The sequence below is a fragment of the Neomonachus schauinslandi genome, chromosome 2 (genome assembly GCF_002201575.2).
Source record: "Neomonachus schauinslandi chromosome 2, ASM220157v2, whole genome shotgun sequence".
Lineage (NCBI taxonomy): Eukaryota > Metazoa > Chordata > Mammalia > Carnivora > Phocidae > Neomonachus > Neomonachus schauinslandi.
In genome coordinates, this window is record NC_058404.1 from 200207902 (window position 1) to 200225549 (window position 17648).

Sequence of the window (17648 nt, forward strand, 5' to 3'; positions counted from 1 at the left end):
GGTCTACACCTGAGTCATGGAGCGCACCCAAGCCTGTGCAGCAAATCTAACGCAGCCTCGTTTCTGCCACTGACGCAGCCCACGTCCGCGAGCTCTGGACGTTCACAGCCCTGGAGCTTGCACACAGGTGAGTGTGCATGCGAGTCTGCGTCTTAGTCACCATAGTGTAAATGAACAAAAGATAAAGAAAAGGAGGTCTGAATTCATAGTGGGCAGAAAATAAATTGTGTAATAGGCGGAAAGTAAAATTGGCAGTTTTCAGCAGATAGCTAAGAAACCAGGTTCAATTGCTTTTCTGCTTTAGTGAAGAATTTGTTCCAGAAAAGCAGGCAGACACATAACAGATGCACACAAAGCTGAGGGCGCTTCAGAATTAAAGGTGTTCTTTCAGTTTCCATGGGATTGGCACATGAGCCACGGTCTATAGGGTTATCTAAAAACACCTGTTTCGTCTGTAAAGAGGAACATTCCAAAGGGCAAATTAAACAAACACCATCGATTCACAGGTGGGCCATAGGGGCAAAACGAGTTATTTTTCTGCCACCTTTAGGAAGCAGTGCACCGTATGGAGTCGCGTAGCTCATCTCCACGCAAAGGCACGCGGAGGAAAGGAAGCCGGGCGGTGGGCGGGTGCAGGGCGGCCTGTTCCACCAAGTAAGAATGGGCACCAGCCCGGGGAGGAGGAGACAGAAAAGGCCAGCAGAGGCCACCACGGTGGGCAGGAAGGACACGGCCAGAAGCCACGGTGCCCCGGGGAAGGATCTCGGAGCGTGGCCACGGGCGGCACCTTACCTCCAGCACGGCCACCTCCTGTCCGTTGCGAAGCAGTCGGAAAGTCAGGGGGTGTTTGGAGTCCAAGCCCGGGATCACGTCACAGCCACGCAGAGGAATAGAAACGATGTGGGTCTTGAGATCGGTCCTGTCCTTGTGGAAGATGAGCTTGTTATCCTTGACTCGGCACCAGCGTTCCCGCCAGCGGCTGTTGGAGAGCACGTTGAGGTAGCCTGTGAGGGGGCCGAGGGCAGACAGTCAGCGCATGGAAGCCGGAACCCCACACGCCTTCAGCCAGCTCTGCAGGCTCCTCGTGAGGCAGACAGCCCACCCCACAAGCCCCTGAACTCCTGCAGTTTGAGGATTTTGTCGGACGGGTGAAGCCCACCCAGTGGGATGGAAACCCCATGTCTCTGACCCTGCATGACACCTTTACCGCTCTGGGGAGATCTGTGTACCCCTGCACGTGGGATCGAATCGTAAGAACAGTGATCGTCATTTCTAAAAAAGGAAATCTCAAATACGAGAGAAACGACCGCTCTCGTTTGCCACAAACCGATGAGCAGACGAACATACACAATGTGAGCTAACGAGGCACGGGAACCAAATCTCACAGGGCGGCTGCCCCTCGTACCCTGAGGAGAAGAATGCCCCCTGCCTTTGAGACGGAGGGAGGCAGTGACATGGCACAGAAAACTCAGGTCAAAAAGGAAGGAATAAAATGAGGATGTCTTAAGTCATCAGCCACTTTTTCAATTCACACATGCGTGCACACGTACACACATGCCCAAAGGGTTTAGGAGGGTGCATTTTGCTTCTCTCCGTGTCTCTAACACACTTAGTTTTTGCGTCTTACACACGTCATTAGCAATGGGTAAATGCTAATGGAATCCCATAAAATAAAACCCTGAACACGCAGGTAAGTTACAGGGCTTAAGGATGCTTTCTACATGACAGATAAATATTTGCTCAATGAATTCCCGAGGTGAACACATGAAGTGGAAGTTTTCATTTGGCTCGGCGTGACATCCATTCTACCGATAACCCCTACACGCAAGGTGCACTGCTTCTCCTGGAACAAAAGCTTTCACCTGGGGCCTATGTTGCTGTATTTATAAGAGAAAAAGGGGAGAAGCCAGTCCACTGGCTCAAGTGCCTGGGACCCAAGTTCCTTGTATTTTCTAAGTTTAGGAGGGAGTACAGGGAGGAGAAGAGAGGCTGGGGTCCAGTCAGGGGAAGGAGGTTACTCCTGACGTGTGACTATTACAGGCCACCCAGCAAAGCCTGACCTGAAGCTATTTTATTTTATTTTTAAAAGATTTTATTTATTTATTTGTCAGAGAGAGAGCACACACGCAGGGGGAGTGGCAGGCAGAGGGAGAAGCAGGCTCCTCACTGAGCAGGGAGCCCGAAGGAGGGCTCCATCCCAGGACGCTGGGATCATGACCTGAGCTGAAGGCAGACGCTTCACTGACTGAGCCACCCAGGCGCCCCTTTGTTGAGGAATTTAAGCAATAAGACCTAAGAGGATAGCCGACTTCTCGATAACAGTGACCAGGTTCCTTGTAAGCTTGCACGTGACTTTCTACTGGAGAACTTGGCACTTGGGGCCACTCTGGCTCAGGTGCACCCCTTCGCAGTGTGGAGGGGGCAGCTACCGAGCACGCTCCACTAACCAGGGGGATGCTAATCTCTGGAGCAGGCTAAGGCACTCTCGGGATATCTTCTTCCCTGACTGAACCCAGCCCAAAGTCACCAATGCTATGAATTTCTTGACATTTGAGTCACAAAAGGAATGATTATATTGGACAAACCCTCGTTTTATTTAGAGCATGACATCATAGGAAATTACCATGTCTTAATGCCTTTCTCAGATTTATTTTCAGTTCCCAAAAGGGAAAAGCAAAGAGAAAGTCACAGGGGAGGAGCGGCCCGTTTCTATAAACAGGAAAGCCCACGGTAACCGGCCTCCAGTGCCAGGCTCACTCCCCTCTGCTCCTCTCTGAGAGGGGTGGCCTTACGTTCCCTTCTTCGGGGTGGGGAGCACAGGGAAATGACAGACAGCCCACTGAAGGCATCTGGAGTCACAGGCTAGGTTCCCATGCCCCTGACTCTCTGATAGGGCGGGTGCAGACTCACAGTTCAGCCGCAGCACATGGCTGCCACCAGGTGGTGCCCGAGTGCAGCCCGGCCTGCATACTGCAGGGACAGCCGGGGCCTCCAGGGGTCCTCTGGTGAGAACCGCACGCCCCACGCCAGGCTCACCCGCCCGCCCAGGGCAGTTCCACCAACTGCACGAGATGATTTCAATGCAATTTGATTTCTTTTTAGATCCCACCCATCATGTTAAGTGAGATGTTATCCTATCTTTGCAGTTTGGGAACGTCAGTTAGATGTTTTGAGATGATTCTTGCTCTGAATTCTAAGATGTCTCGCAAAACCATGGCAAGAGGCTCAAGGTTTCATGAGAGCTGTAAAAGTAATGTTAGAGACCCATTATAGCCTCCGCACCAGCTGCTCCCGAGTTCAAGCAGCTGCAGAAGAGCCGGCGGAAGTGGGGCCAAGCGTCCACGGAGTTCCCCTCTGTAGGGCGGGAAACGTGGCGTCTGCCTGCCAGGCTCTGGTCCGGCTCTTGAGAGGCCTCTCATCCCAGTGTGACGGCTGGTTTCACTCGCAGGCCTCGGTTTATAATCAGCTGGGAGGAGACATCCCAGGGAGACGGGGGCCAGGGATACCAAAGGTCACGATGCTGCCACCGGCCGAACCCAGTCCCCCCGGTGCTCAAACCCCATCTGACCATCTTAGGGGCCTGTCCTCCAACAGGCGCACGTGCCCAAGAATGAGGATGCCGACGCCCCAGGGCGGTGACTTATACCAAGAACGCTTTCTGCCCCCTTGATTGAAGTCGCCTGATTTTTTGTTGGGTAGATTGTGAAAGAAGGTAAGAGGTACAGAACTTCCCTGTATGTCCACTGAAAAACGCTACTGCCGAAAATGTCACAAAGTCACAGAACAGTCGAGCTAGGAGGGCCCTGGAATCACCCAGCAAGGCCCTCAAGCTAGCTCAGCTTATGCTGCCTCAGGGAGACCTCCACCCGAGACCTGGGTGTGCTCCTTCCGCCCAGCTCCTGTGCTCCCTTAGGACCCATGCCATGCACCCGCACTGCCCTTACATGGCCTGGACTATGTCCATGTGCTCAGGTTTCTTAAAAATAAGCACGTTAGGTGAACCAACGAGTAACAACAGCAACCGCTTACTGAGCATAAGTTATGGCTTAATTATTAAGCACTGAGCTTGGTGTTCATGATTTTATCTTTCAGTTTCCTTAGGAAAACAAGGTAAGTATGAGCCCGTTTCACAGAGGAAGAACCTGAGGCTCAGGCAGGTAATGCAATTTGCTTAAGGTAATTCATTCCGCCAGTGAGTGGGCTGAGCTGCTTGTCTGCCAGGCCCTGTGCTGATGGGTGCTGGGGAGCGGCTGGGGCGCAAGGTAGTTCTGAGTCTCATCCTGGAAGGCGGGAGAGAGCTGCAGAGTCGGGCTGAGACGAGACTGCCAGAGGCTCTGAGCTGAGCCGCACAGAGACTCGTGTTTCAGCCTAGGACCTTGTTTTCATAGACCCCCGGTGGCCTGGAGGGTGCAGAGAAGGCGGCCAGTCAGGAGGCTGGTGCGCTGGCCCAGCAGGGGACAGACGGGGCAGAGAGCGAGAGGACACGTGTTTCCTGACAACAACCGCTGGGTTTGTAGAGACACTCGTGGGCACCAGAGAAGGGCAAACAGAAGATCCTTCTGGGGCCTGGTGCACATCGCAGACCACGGCATGCCTGTGGCTGTGCACAGCGCTCACCCAGCTGACGCCCCCATCACGCTGGGCGTCGGGGCAGGAAGGAGCGGCGCTACGGGGGTGGCTGGGCTGACCCGGTTGGCTGGCTGGGGAGCTCACTGCCCCTCCCCGCTCCCCTTGGGGGTGTCTGCAGAAACCATCTCCTACCCCCAACAGGATTTTTATCATGCATCTGGAGTCCCAGCTGCCACATTGCAGGGAAGAGTGGATTTGAACCCAGGTCTCGGTTGCTCCCGGGAGCTCTCTTCTGCCTGCCTAGCAGCATGGCCCCTCCGGCCCGGCCCGCGGAGCTCTGCTCACAGCACGGGGACCGGGGCTGCATGGCCCCAGCTTGGCACGGCGGGGGTCTCGCGCCTTTACCCAGCTGACATTTTCTGCCTACAACTTTGCAGCTGTACCAAAATCACTGAGAACAGTCATCTCCCTCGTCCTTCCTCTGCCCCTTCTCTGGCCCCTGGACCCAGTGAAGACCTAGATGACAGTCTTAAAATCTTGTGGACAGAGGAAGTTCTCTTAATAGAGACAAAAGATGTCCCCTGAGCTGTTTGGTAGAAATCCACACATGTGTAATTATAGGCTCCAGATTCCCCCCTTCCTGCCCTCGGAGTGGCCAACTGTGTTTCTGAGAAAGTGCCAGCAACGGGATTTCCTGCAGGGCCTAAGCACCAACACAGGGAGGCTGTTTATGGGGGGTTATGAGAGGGCAGATGCAGAAGGAGGGGCAGAGCTGGGTCAGCTTGTGGGGCTCAGTGTTCTGGTTTGTAACGAAGGTCTGGACCCCAGTGTCTACCTTGCCCTCCACATGAATGTTGCTTTTCATGAAAGAATTTCTACTTCTTCCACTGACCTAGAGCAGTTTAAACAACAAAAACGAGGGGCTCCTGGGTGGCTCAGTCGGTTAAGTGTCTGACTCTTGGTTTTTGGCTCAGGTCATGATCTCAGGGTCCTAAGATTGAGCTCCATGCCAGGCTCCACACTCAGCAGGGAGTCTGCCAGAGAGCCTCTCTCCCTCTCCCTCTGCCCCTCTCCCGCTCATGCACGCATTCTCTCAAATAAATAAACCTAAAAAAAAAAAAAAAAAAAAGCCAAAAACGAAGCTAAAAAACGTGTTCCCTTTGTTGGATAATTCCCTCTTTCCATTTTTAATCCCTAACTCTTCTGCAGGGCCAACCCAGAAGGAGAAACAACCCCACACCACCCAGTGCTTCTTGCTGCACCAAGAAAGGCAGAGGCGGACAGGAAATTGCACCTTGGCATCAGCAGATTCATGTTTTTCCTTCTGCTGCTTGGTGCTAGAGCTTTGTGTGGTCTGCTGTCATTCTGCCCCTTGGTGCACCCCCACCCAGGGTGGCCAAGGCTCGACCAAGGACGTGACTCTACCGGGTCCACTGAAGTCTTGCGTGGGGCTTCCTAGAAGCACAACCGTCAAGGCCAGAGGGAGCTGGGACCTCCCCCGGACCTGCCCTCAGGGCGCAGCCCACGCCTGGCTCCTGCACGCCCGGGGAACCCATCCCCTCTGCGACCCACCCCCTCTGCCCGCCGCAGTGCCGACTCTTCTGTCGTCCTGGCACAGCTCACATCCCGGGACATGACGGCTGGTGAATTACTTCATCATTGTCTGTATGACCAACTTTGGACACTTGGGGCAGCGTAGCCCCAGATAAGGCCCGTCCCCTGGGCAGGTGGATGCTCACCGCCACACAGGGGTGAGCAGAGCGAGTCCGCAGAGGGAAGCGACCAGGGACCTGCTGGCAGGACATGGGGCACCTACAGCCCATCCTCAATTCCTAATAGAGGCCAAAGCCCCGTCGCCCGGCTTCCAGGGCTGTTCTCCCGCGAAGGGCTACACGGTGGCCAAGGAAATGGTATGGATGTGCAACCTCACCCTCCACCCCTCCCCAGCAGCCACCCTGCCCGCACCGCCACCTCGCTCGGGTCCCTGGGAGATGCTCCCGTTGCCCTGGTTTCCCTCCTCTTAGTCACCGGGTCCCACTGCACGTCCCTCCCTGTGACCACTCGTTCAGACCCGTCTCTGCCATGTGAGCGGAAGCCCCGGGAGGGCTGGCGCCGCGTTGTGGGCACCCACCCCGTCCTGGTGGGGGCAGCTGCTCGGAAAGGACTCCAGGTGACAGACTGACGATGGAGTGGTCCAGCAGGCTGCCCTTGAAACTGAGGTCTGAGACGCAGTGCTGCCAGGACGGTTGGTTTACTGTGTCAGCCCAGGGGAGAGCGCCAACTGTAACCCCACACGCTCCGCGCTCCTTCCTTCGCTCGCCAAGGCACGTGCGTGTGCCCCAGCTTAGAAACGGTTAAAAGGAATTTGGGAGCACTTCATAGGATCAAAGGAAGAATTTGTTTTTCATCTTGAAAGAACCTCAGAGATCATGTCAAACCCCCGCGAGATCTTTTATTAATAAGCGGTAAAGATGGAGTACATCTCGCACCATTCTGAGGATCAGCAGCCTGACTCGTGCGAGCCCACACGAAGCAGAGGCCACTCCAGGAGAGGCCAGGCACGCTCTGTCTTACCGCAGGTGGGGACGTCCTCCTCCGCGGATGAGGTCTGCTCATCTGTCGAGGGCTTTTTCTTCCCCAAGCCGATGATCTTGGTGATCTTCTTCCCAGTGACTTTGGACACGGTTCCCTTGGCCTCTGATTTGGAACTTTTCTTCCTCTTAACTGTCAAGAACAATGAAAACAAGAAAGTGTGTTTCAATGATAGACTTTAACTGAGAAAAAATAAAAATAAAGCATAAATCATAGTCAATTTTATTTTCCTCATTTTTTACTCATTGGGCACCTTCTCTGTGCCAGCTATTGGTGTTGACACAGAAGATAGCAAAAACAGGTGTTCTGAGGGAGCTCCTGTTCTAAAGTAGGCTGAGAGCATGCACACGGGTGTGCGCACACGTCCACACACACGTGTACGCGTGCACACACGGAGCAGCCTGATGGCGCCAGGCCCGGGCAGAGAGCTACGGTGGAGTGACACGGCAGAGGCGCTGGGTGGCGGGGGAAGCCTTCCAGGGAGGGCGACTTTGAGCCAGGAGCTGGGTGAGGAGGAAGCGGCTGAGAAGAACCCAAAGAAGAACCTTCTGGGCAAGAAGAGCATCAGCCAACACAAAGGCCGTGAGGCTGGGGGGAGCTGGACGGGTGTGAGGAACAGAAAGAGGCAGTGCGGCCACACCTTGGCCAGCTCGGAGAGGGGACGAGGGAGGGAAAGGGGGATGCGGGTCTTCCCCAGTCCCGGGAAGCCCTTAAGCAGCCCCTCACCCGTCCCTGAGACATGCACGTAGCTCTGCGCTCTCCAGAACTCTCGGCCCATTATGGTCTGCTTTTGCCTGCAGGGCATTAAATTATGAAGTCATGCCCAATATATCAAATTCACAAACACTGTGCCTCAAAACAATTTCTGGCTTCCTTTGGGAAACTGGAAGATCTGGCAACTCTGGACACCCTTCTGGGATTTCATGGAGATCAGAGGTGTGTCAGAGAGTGCACCCAGGACTGGGAGGCAAGATCCTTCCTCCCACAGCAACTCTGCAAAGGGACATGTCACTCATTCCATCATCCGAGGGCCATGATGTGCCTAGTCTTGGAGCCAAAGGGGAAAAGGCAACTTTCCAGACTGCACAGGACACTGGGGCGCTGGGAGGGTCAAGTGCAGCTTCACAACAGAGTGGGGTGGGATGAGAGAGGGCCTCCACAGCCTCCAATAACCCTCCTGGTGTCCCCATCTCCAGGGTGACTCCCACCTCCCAGTCTATAACCCACAGGGGGTCATAACCCCTTTTGAAAATGTCATGAGGCAGGAATTCCTTCCCCTCCTGCTCAGCCCAGCACAAGAACACACCATAAATAGCCACAGGATAATTTCAGAGAGAGGGGAATCGGGACGTGGGATTACAACCCCGGGGCCTCATTCCTAAAGCCCCCTGTAATACCGATGACTCATTCTCTCTCGGCGGGTGGGGCAGTTCTCTCTCTTCCTGTCCCACTCTGCTACCACCGGAGGGACCCCAGGTGCAGGCCCACATTCCCACCCCGCCCCAGTGTGTTCCCTGGCCCCACAGACTCTGCCACCCCAAGCTCAGTCACTTGGTTTTGACCCTTATTGCCTCTCTAGAAACGACAGTTGAAAGAAAAGAAGCCATGCCAAATTTCTGGGTAAACACAGTGTTTTTTCCAGACTGAATGAGGTGCCCCCCACAATCTCTGCGTTGAAGCCCTAACCCCAGCATGGCTGTATTTGTGATGGGGTCCCAGGAGGTCGTAAGGGTGGGGGCCCGATCTGGCAGAATGAGTGTCCTTTTTAAGAGACTGAACACAGAAGAAAGGCCATCGACGTGAGGACACGCGGGGGGAGGCGGCCGTCCGCAGGCCAGGAAGAAGCCTCCCAGGCAACCAGCTCTGATGGCAGTGCCCTCCGGGGCTCCCGGCTGGCCGAACCATGACAAATAAACGTCTGTTGTTTAAGGGCCCAGACTGGGGTGTCTTGTGAAGGCCTCGTGTGTGATACAGAAGCGGGAACACAGGAAGGCCCCTCTCACCCCTCCTTACACTCTCCCAACAGCCACCACCCCCTCTTTTCAAAGAAAGTGCCAAGAACCCGTTGTAAACTCAGCGGGAAGGCCCCTTCCCCCCAGTTACCACCAGGCATAGGGGTGTGCACCGTGGCCACACCAAAGTGAAAGCAGCCGTGCATGACCCCTCTTAGCTGTTTTGAGAGAGCGGTGAGACCATCTGTGACCACAGTCCCATTCCAGCTACGCTTTGCAAGGGTGGCACTCCCAGTGTGCCCTGAAGGCCCCCTTTCACAGAGCTTGTGGGGTGCGCAGAATTCTTCCCTGTGGCTCAAAGCAAAGAGGTTACGTTTACTTCCAATTCTACTCACATTTGCTCCTGTTGGGAAAGTACCTGCGGGACCCTGACTACAAAGAAAAGAGATCATACTTTTAATTCCTAGAAGGAGCCCGATTAATGCTTTGCAAAAGCAGAAGCAAGGGACTCCTTGGAAGAAAAAGCCAAAGTATGGAGGAACTTGAGAATACGTCACTGCTATTTTACTACACAAAGGCAGAATTCGGGACATGTAATAAAATTATGAAGAAACCCCCAAAACTCAGAACTCTCAACTGAAGTCAGAGCGCAGGAAAGCCACAGGGGTCCACACGTCACACCCCACGAGTGAGGGGCAGGCAGGGAGGGCGGGGGCCACCGAGGCAAAGCCCACTCCCAGCATCCGTAGGGCCATAACCATCGTCAGCGCGGACGCGCAGACACTGCCATGTAGCCCGCAGAGAATCTGAGTCACAACGTGGCTGGGAAAAGGGGAGCCATGCTGAACTCTCTCACGGCAAATAGCTCGAGAGTGAGCAGCGAGGATAGAAGCTAAGGTCGAAGCCAGGATGCACTTAAACTATCCACTTCCTTCAGCAACGACTTAGTGTCTGCGAGACGCAAAGCAGAACACTTGTGAGCTCGGGGTCACCTTCCTTGTGAAAAGGAAGCAGGGGAATTCTAGATAGAGGTGCGTTTCCTGACACAGACCTCCAGACATCTGTATCGTTCTGTGAACCTGATTTCCAACAGGGAGCCAGGGAAGAAATGGCAAATGAGAAAGGAGACCGGCCAGGCCGTGTCTGCCACGCCCCACGTCTGAGCAGGGACCTGAGATTGTAGGTTATTCTATTGCAGGGCAAAACTTAAAGATAGCTTTCCTGGCTTTGATTACACATTATGTGCCCATGGAAGACACAGATGATGCCTTCCCCTGAGTAACTTCCGATGGAGAGAGCAGAAATTGCACTCCGACACGACCGTGTTAGGGAATCACACGGGCAAAGGCAGAGACCATGACCTTTTGGGGTGAACCTTGTCATGTCACAAGAGTCCAGCTTACTTGGATTTCAAGATTCTTAGTGGCCTGGCTTGCTGTCTTGTTGAAGGGGACCTCATTTCAGAGCTGGGGGGTGTCTGTTCCATTCTAGCAAGAGAGCACAGATGAGCTGGGTGGGCAGACTGCTCCCCCGGGAAGCCAAGGTCCCAGGGCCACGAGCATATAGGCTGTTAACTCTGCACAAAGAAAACTCCACCACGACCCGCAAATCCTACCTTCCTCTTGGCCCACACCCTGGGAAGGAAAGTGAAAGTCAAGCCATGGACTGGGAGAAGCTACATGCAAGACAACATTGATAAAGGACTTGTATTCAAAATATATCAAGAGCTCTCAAAAGTCAGTAAATATGAACAAAATCCAATAAAAATATGGGCAAAGATTTGGATAGACATTTCATCAGATACATGGTTGGCAAAAAAGCACATCAAAAAGGTTCGTCATTAATCTTTAGGGAAATGCAAGTTAAAGCCACAATTACAGAACGCTATATACCCATTAAAATGGCCGTAATTTATGCTCAGAAAGCTGACTTAGAAAAAAATAATTCAAAATCCGAAAGCCCACGTTCACAGCAGCATCATTCACAAGGGCCAGAACGTGGGAGAACCCAAGGGTCCGCTGATGGATGGACAGATAAACACAATGTGGTTCATCCAGAGGATAGAATGTTATTCAGCCTTAAAAGGAAGGACATCCTGACACCTGCTACCATGTGACAACCAGCTCTCCCCGCTGCAAATTCATTTCAGCGACAGATCAGGTAAGGAAATGAGCTGCTGGGAGCCCAGCAGTCAGGATACATGCAGGGCGCCCACGCCTGGGGTCAGGGTTCAGTAGGACGGCGGGTGAAGACATGTGGGGCTCCTGTCAACCAAAAGGGCTTCTCTGCACTTCCGATGTGCAACTTGGGCCGTGCCGTCTACGTCACTGAACTTCCAAGGAGACTTGTCCCACAATCAGAGCCCACGGAGCTGGCCACGGCTGATTTTTGTTGTTTACTCTTGTTTTTGTGTTTCGGTGTTCGTGGTTTGGGCACGAGTAGAACTCACCTTGTTCTTTTCCTTCACACACAGCGACTCCATTCTCCATAACGCCCTCCCCGTCCGAGCTGGGTCTCTCAGAAGACAGCTTCTGTGAGGGTAAAAAGGATTAAGTTATTCTCACCATGGTTCGCACTGGCCGCGTGATGTCTCAGGGATCAGTCCCCAGTGGTCCCCACAGTGGAAGGAAGTGTGGCCAAGTCTGCGGCAGCGCTGGGAGGCCAGGGCTCAGGTACAGACCAGTGGCCAGCCGGCTTGCGGATAAAGCTTCAGGAACAGCAGAGGAATGGAGAACATGACACACACTCTGGTGCCTCATCAAGTAATTTTGAAAAAATATTAAGATTACAAAAAATATGCCCCTCACCAAGCCATGTTATCCTTCCAGAAGCAGAGAGGCCATCATCCGCTCAATTCCCTCCCGCTGCCAACCAGTAATTGGGTGAGGTCAGACATCTGCTGTAACAGACACCCTCCGAATGTATACACAGGGACAAGCTACGGTCGACACCGTCCAAGGGCACGCCCGAGTGCTTGGGATTACTTTAGCCCCGATATCTGGATATAGGGAGCATGATTAGGACCCTGAGCTGGCATCTGAAGAAGAGATGCTGCTTAGAGCTGGAATCCTCCGTTCCAGTGGGAGAACTGTGGCATCAGGGTGGAGGAGGTGGACTTGAACTCACCCCTCCCGGTCCCGCACATCATAGCCCAGCGCCACGGAGCCTGGCCGGGTGCTAACAGGACAGCCTTAGAGGCGAGAGATCAAAACGGCCAGTGCCCAGGGGGAACGGGATCCCTGACGTGCTCAGCAAAGAGGTATGGGGGCAGCCTGCCTGGAAAGCGGTGTGCTCAGCAGCACGAGTCAAAATCCTAAGAGATATTTCTACCGTCTCGTCTAGTAAACCAACTTCTGGGAGTCTCTTCTCAGGTAACAGAGACACAGTGAAGACTCGTGTGCGAGATGCCAAGGACTGTGCTGCTTTAAACTGTCTGCAGAAGGAAGATGGGCCTGAAATCAGTGGACTGCGAGTAAGCAGGCTGCCTGCTACAACGCGGGTGGGCCTCACCCAATCAGGCGACGGCTAGAACAAAAAGACCCCCCTTCCCCCACAAGAGGGGATTTTCCAGAAGATGCCTGCAGACTTCATCTGCACCATCGGCTCCCCTGGGTCTCCAGCACAGACCTACAGGGTAGATTTCAGACTTGCCAGCCCCCATCATCACATAAGCCAGTTCCTTATAATAAATCTCTTCAGGGGAACCTGGGTGGCTCAGTCGGTTAAGCGTCTGCCTTCGGCTCAGGTCATGATCCCGGGGTCCTGGGATCAGTCCCGCATCAGGCTCCCTGCTCAGTGGAGAGTATGCTTCTCCCTCTGCCCCTCACCCTGCTCCTGCTCTCTCTAATAAATAAATAAAATCTTTAAAAAAATAAATCTCTTTGTATGTGTATATATATGTGTACTTGTGTGTATCTGTATACATACTTACATAACTTTGCAATGTATTTAACATTTTACACCTAATTGTATGTACTTGATAACACAGACACACACACACGCCCTATCAGTTCTGCTTCCTGGAGAACGCAGACTAAAACAAGAACAGACACAATAATTCTCTCAGAGAACTTTATCAGAACATTGAAGGAGGCCTAAATCAGCTGCAAGGGCACTATTCCTGGGAAGAAAGACGCCCTTACCTTCTCTAGCTCTGTCTTGTGCACTGGAGAGATCGAGGGGGGAGGACCTTCTAAATCCGCCGGCCCGCTGCAGCCGCTGTAGACGTCTCGGATCACCTACAAGAAGTGCAGACATGCTTGAGGGCTCTCGGAGGCCAAAGCCGACATGAACCGGCAGGCATACGGTGTGGTGGGAAAATCTGTGGGCTCAAAAGCACCTGGTTTAAATCCCAAGATGCCAGGTGCTCCTTCATTCACTAGCTCACGCGTTCACTCACCAAATGTCTCTCCGATCCCAGTACTGACACAAGTTTCAGGATACGGGGAGAACGCAACACCTCGCTTTCATGGGGCCTGCGTTCCAGTGTAAGTTAGATATCACGGTGAGCAGTACCACCCAAGCACGAAGGTAAAGTAAGACAGCAGTAAGTGCTACAAAGACTGGAAGGTTGTGTTTAAGGAACAGGGAATGGCTAATTGACAGGATCAAGAGGCCTCACTGGGATGACAGGTAGGCTGGGAGCCAAATGCCCAGAAGGACGCAGCCACATGAGGACCCAGTGGAAAAGGCTTCCAGGCAGAGGGGCCAGCTGGTGCAAAGGCCCTGTGGTGGACATGAAGTGTTTAAGGATACCACCTGGCGCCGTGGGGCAGGAGGCAGGGGTAGGCCACCAGGAGGGTCACACAGGTCCGGTGAGCAGCTCGAGCCCTGGAGCGACAGGAGTGACTTTCTGGGAGGTGGTACAGTGCAGAAGCCAGGAGGACGGGCTGCAGAGCTCTACCGCCTGGACTTTCACCCCAGTCTTCACCTTGGGCAAATTTAATTAACTGCTCTGTGCTCCAGTCCTCCCGCCTGCAGAGCAGACGCAGTGGTCCTACCTGTGGGACGTACGTGGCCTGAGACAGTGCCTGAGACGTGGGGGGCACGCCACTGTCAGAAGCCGCAGACGGCACTGGCACCGTTGAGGGAGGACAGCAGACAAGAACTAGAAGGGAAGGAGTCAGGCTGTCCTGTAGTGGCCCCGGGGACAGAGGGGGGCAGTGCGGGCTGGGGCAACGGCAGGAGGGAGCGAACCAGCGGCATGCGGAGGATTCCGGAGAAGAATAGGCGGAGCAGGAGGGAAGCACCACCTCCTAGGCAGCTGGGTGCTGCCATTCAGAAGGAGGAGGCAGACAGAAGCAGGGGGAGGGGGAGAGGCGAGGCAGGTGAGTGCGGAGCAAAGCAAGCTTCCAGGCAGGGCTGGAACTAAACTAGGCAGTCAGGGGAGAAGAGGCTCGCTCACAGCCCAGGAGGGGCTGAGTCCTCATATGCCCTATACAGAGGGAGGGCAGACAGAGCAGAACGCAGGTCCAGGACAAGGACCAGAGCCGGTCGGTACGTGGAGCAGAGACAAAGGGGAGAGGCCGGTGCAGGAATGGCCCGGGAAGTGGGGGCAAACCAGGAGGGTGCAGCTCCCAGGAGCAGGGAGGAGGAGGGAGAAGCAGCGCATCAGCGCAGGGGCACTTCTGAGAAGCCCCTCTGCTGCGGGGGGGGGGGGGGGGGGGGGGGGTGACTGGAGGGGCTCCTGGAGAGGAGATGAGCAGAGGAGGAATTTCCAGAGGCGGCAGGGGGTGGGATCTGGAGAAGGCCAGGGTGTTTGGTGGCGGGAGTCTGAGGACGCTCCTGTCCGGCCTGTTCTGCCTCCTCAGTGAAAGGCGAGGCCAGAACATCAGCGGCTGGTTCAAAGGCCCAACCTTGCTGAGCCTCCGTTTCCTTACCAGCAAAGGAAGGGGTGTCCGGATGACCTGTCCTGCTATGTCAGGATGGTGACATCCAGGGAAAATGAGACCCTCTATGCAAAGTGCCTAAGCCAACACCTGGCATGTATAGCTGCTCTGGTCCCCAACACCGTCACCACTGAGGGTCCTCAGCACTGATGCCGAGGGCTCAGAAACGATCCCGCCCTAGACTGACAGGTGTGGGGGGTCCACGGCACGTAGGTAGTGATCCTTGGCCCTGCTGATGCTCATAGCGCCTCCAAGGTCACCCACTGTCCCCACTGTCCCCACTGAGCTCCTGCCCTGAGCAGGAGTGGTTCTGATCACTGGGGATGTGCAGTGAACAGGACAGAGCGGGATCCGGGTCAGCGGAATGTGCATGTTAGCAAGGGAGAAGTTAGGCAGTTCCTTCAAAATGTCTTCTCTTCTTTTTGGAACAAAGCTGCGTCCAACCCTTGCGTCTTCGGGGCAGAACTGAAATGCTGAAGTCCCAGATACCTGGGTAGCAGCTTTGCAATACGATCTCGGCAGACGTGCCCAAAGTCACCGGCTGGCGCCGCTGTTGGGATTAATGCCAGGAACTGACGGGAGCCCAGGACGGTGTTTGCAGCCATTTTGCTGCTCAGCTGTTTTATGAAAAAGCTACAAAGTCCACATTTGAGACTAAAACAGGACAAAGGGAAAAGAAAGAAAAGCCCAGAGAGCTTGCTGCCACGTTGTTCTCCCTGTCGATTCTGAGGAGGGAAAGCATCATCAGAGTGACATCCACCCAGTGACCTGGGCCTTCCGGACGCCTGAGTCTCTGTCCACGCCGACTCCACTCCTGTTGCTCTGTGTCCGGCCTCTATTCCCACGCCTCCCCCGTGGCGTTATCGGATCTTTAGGTGACGAGGCAAACTCTTATTTGATCTAAGGACAAGAGTTTGTCTTTTCTCTAGGGAAAGAGGACGACACAGGGAATCTCCTGGCCTCTTGTGTCGAACAGAAATGGGGTTTCAACCCTAATTCTACAGCCTCCTCCACAGGTGAGGCTGAGCGATGCAGACTTGGGCCTGACGTCCTCGTCCAGAACATGCACAAAACAAGGCCTCTGGGCCACCGTGGAAAGCAGGATCACGAAACGTGAGGGGTCCAGCCCAGCTTCTCCCAGAGCAGGCACGAAGCACGCCTGCGCCCCTTTCCCGTGACGACAGCCTTAAACAGAGAACGCGTCACACAACAATCACGCAAACAAACCAGAAACTTATAAGCCCTTCATCTCGCACCAGAAGGCTGAACCTCACAAAACATAACCTGCAGAAACCTCTCTCTGGCAAAGGCTTTTCTTCAAAAAGCAGCTGTCCTCTTTCCTTCTTTCTTTTTTTAAGGGTGGGCGAGTCATGTGAACCAGGGCTTCAGGGATGGATTGGGCTCGCTGGATGGGGCTTGTCCTGCAAGCCTCAGCCTCTGTCTCGTGTGCCCTGGAAGAGGGCTCTGTCCCCCTGGTAGTGCACGGCTCAGCTCCCTCTGCCCTTGGCCGCAGCCGGCCACGTGACCCTCACATGCCCTATACGCCCACCGGTCTCTTTCTTCTCTTTGGCTGGGCTTGCTTTCAGAGACAGGGATACGCCTTGCTTATGTGGGCATTCCCAAAGTCTAGCACATAACAGCAACCTAAACAGTGTGATTAAAGAGAAAAAGGAGGGAACAAGGAACCAAACTGGACTTGACATTTTCTCCAGGAAAGAAAGATAAATGAAGGAATGAAATCCAGAGTGAAAGAAACCAGGCCAACACGTCAAATAAGTAAAGCCTCAGCACAACTTTCCCCCAGTCCTCTGCATCAATTTCTGAAATCCTTGAAGGAAAAAAAGTGAAAAAAGGAAAAAAGAGCATGCAGCTAAGAGCCATGCCTGCGGCACCTGGGCAAACTTCCTCGCCCTCTCCTGGTCACTGGAATATCTCCTTCTCTCTCCCCTGTTCCACATCAGTGCCCGATCTGCCCGCAAACAGAGGTTCAAGGAATGGCGGACTCCCTGAAGTGGCCAGATGAGGTGACCTGGCCATCGAAGCGAAGCCGCGTCCTCGACTTCCCTGAGAAGTCTTCCCTAATAAACCCAACCCATGTATCTGTACGCTTAGAATTCTGTACACAGATAAAGGATACATTTTGTTCTCTATGGATGTCCCCCCGCCTGACCTTCAACTCCTTACGCAGAGGGCAGTGTCTCCCACGGTACTTAGGGAAGAGACGGGCATTCGGCAGCCCACAGAGACCCAGACACACCTGGGGCCAGGCTGGGGCTTATCCCTGCCATCCCCACAATGGGGGACAATTTCTCTTCCCCCAGACTGAGCCATAATGACATCCTGGGCACAGAGAAAGGCATTGTTGAAAACATCGAGGCGTGTAAGCCCGTCTTTACTTCCATGCGTTTCATCCACCAGCTGGTTGGATTATTTCAGGTGACTTTCATGAAACTGTCTTTCTCCTCTGATCTCTATTCATTGCCAAATTGCCGCCACTGAGTTAATTTGGAAGTAATCAATAAAGGGTTTCTCACTCAAATTCTTTGAATAGCTACAAATGAAGATTCTGTATTTATATATAATGTGTGTGTATGTGTGTGTGTATATATATATATATATATATATATATATATATATATATATATAT

The 17648-nt window shown here is 53.8% G+C and overlaps 1 protein-coding gene across 2 annotated transcripts in view; it reads right to left on the reverse strand.

The window, feature by feature from the left end:
- Positions 1-17648, reverse strand: part of AFAP1 (actin filament associated protein 1) — an 85606-nt gene that overhangs the window by 28565 nt on the left and 39393 nt on the right. For both annotated transcript variants that reach the window (XM_021677704.1, XM_044912783.1), the window contains exons 7-10: positions 13256-13351; positions 11563-11644; positions 7144-7293; positions 793-1004 (exon numbers count right to left, since the gene is read on the reverse strand). In XM_021677704.1, coding sequence (XP_021533379.1) covers positions 793-1004; positions 7144-7293; positions 11563-11644; positions 13256-13351 — 540 coding nt within the window. The remainder of the gene's footprint in view (positions 1-792; positions 1005-7143; positions 7294-11562; positions 11645-13255; positions 13352-17648) is intronic.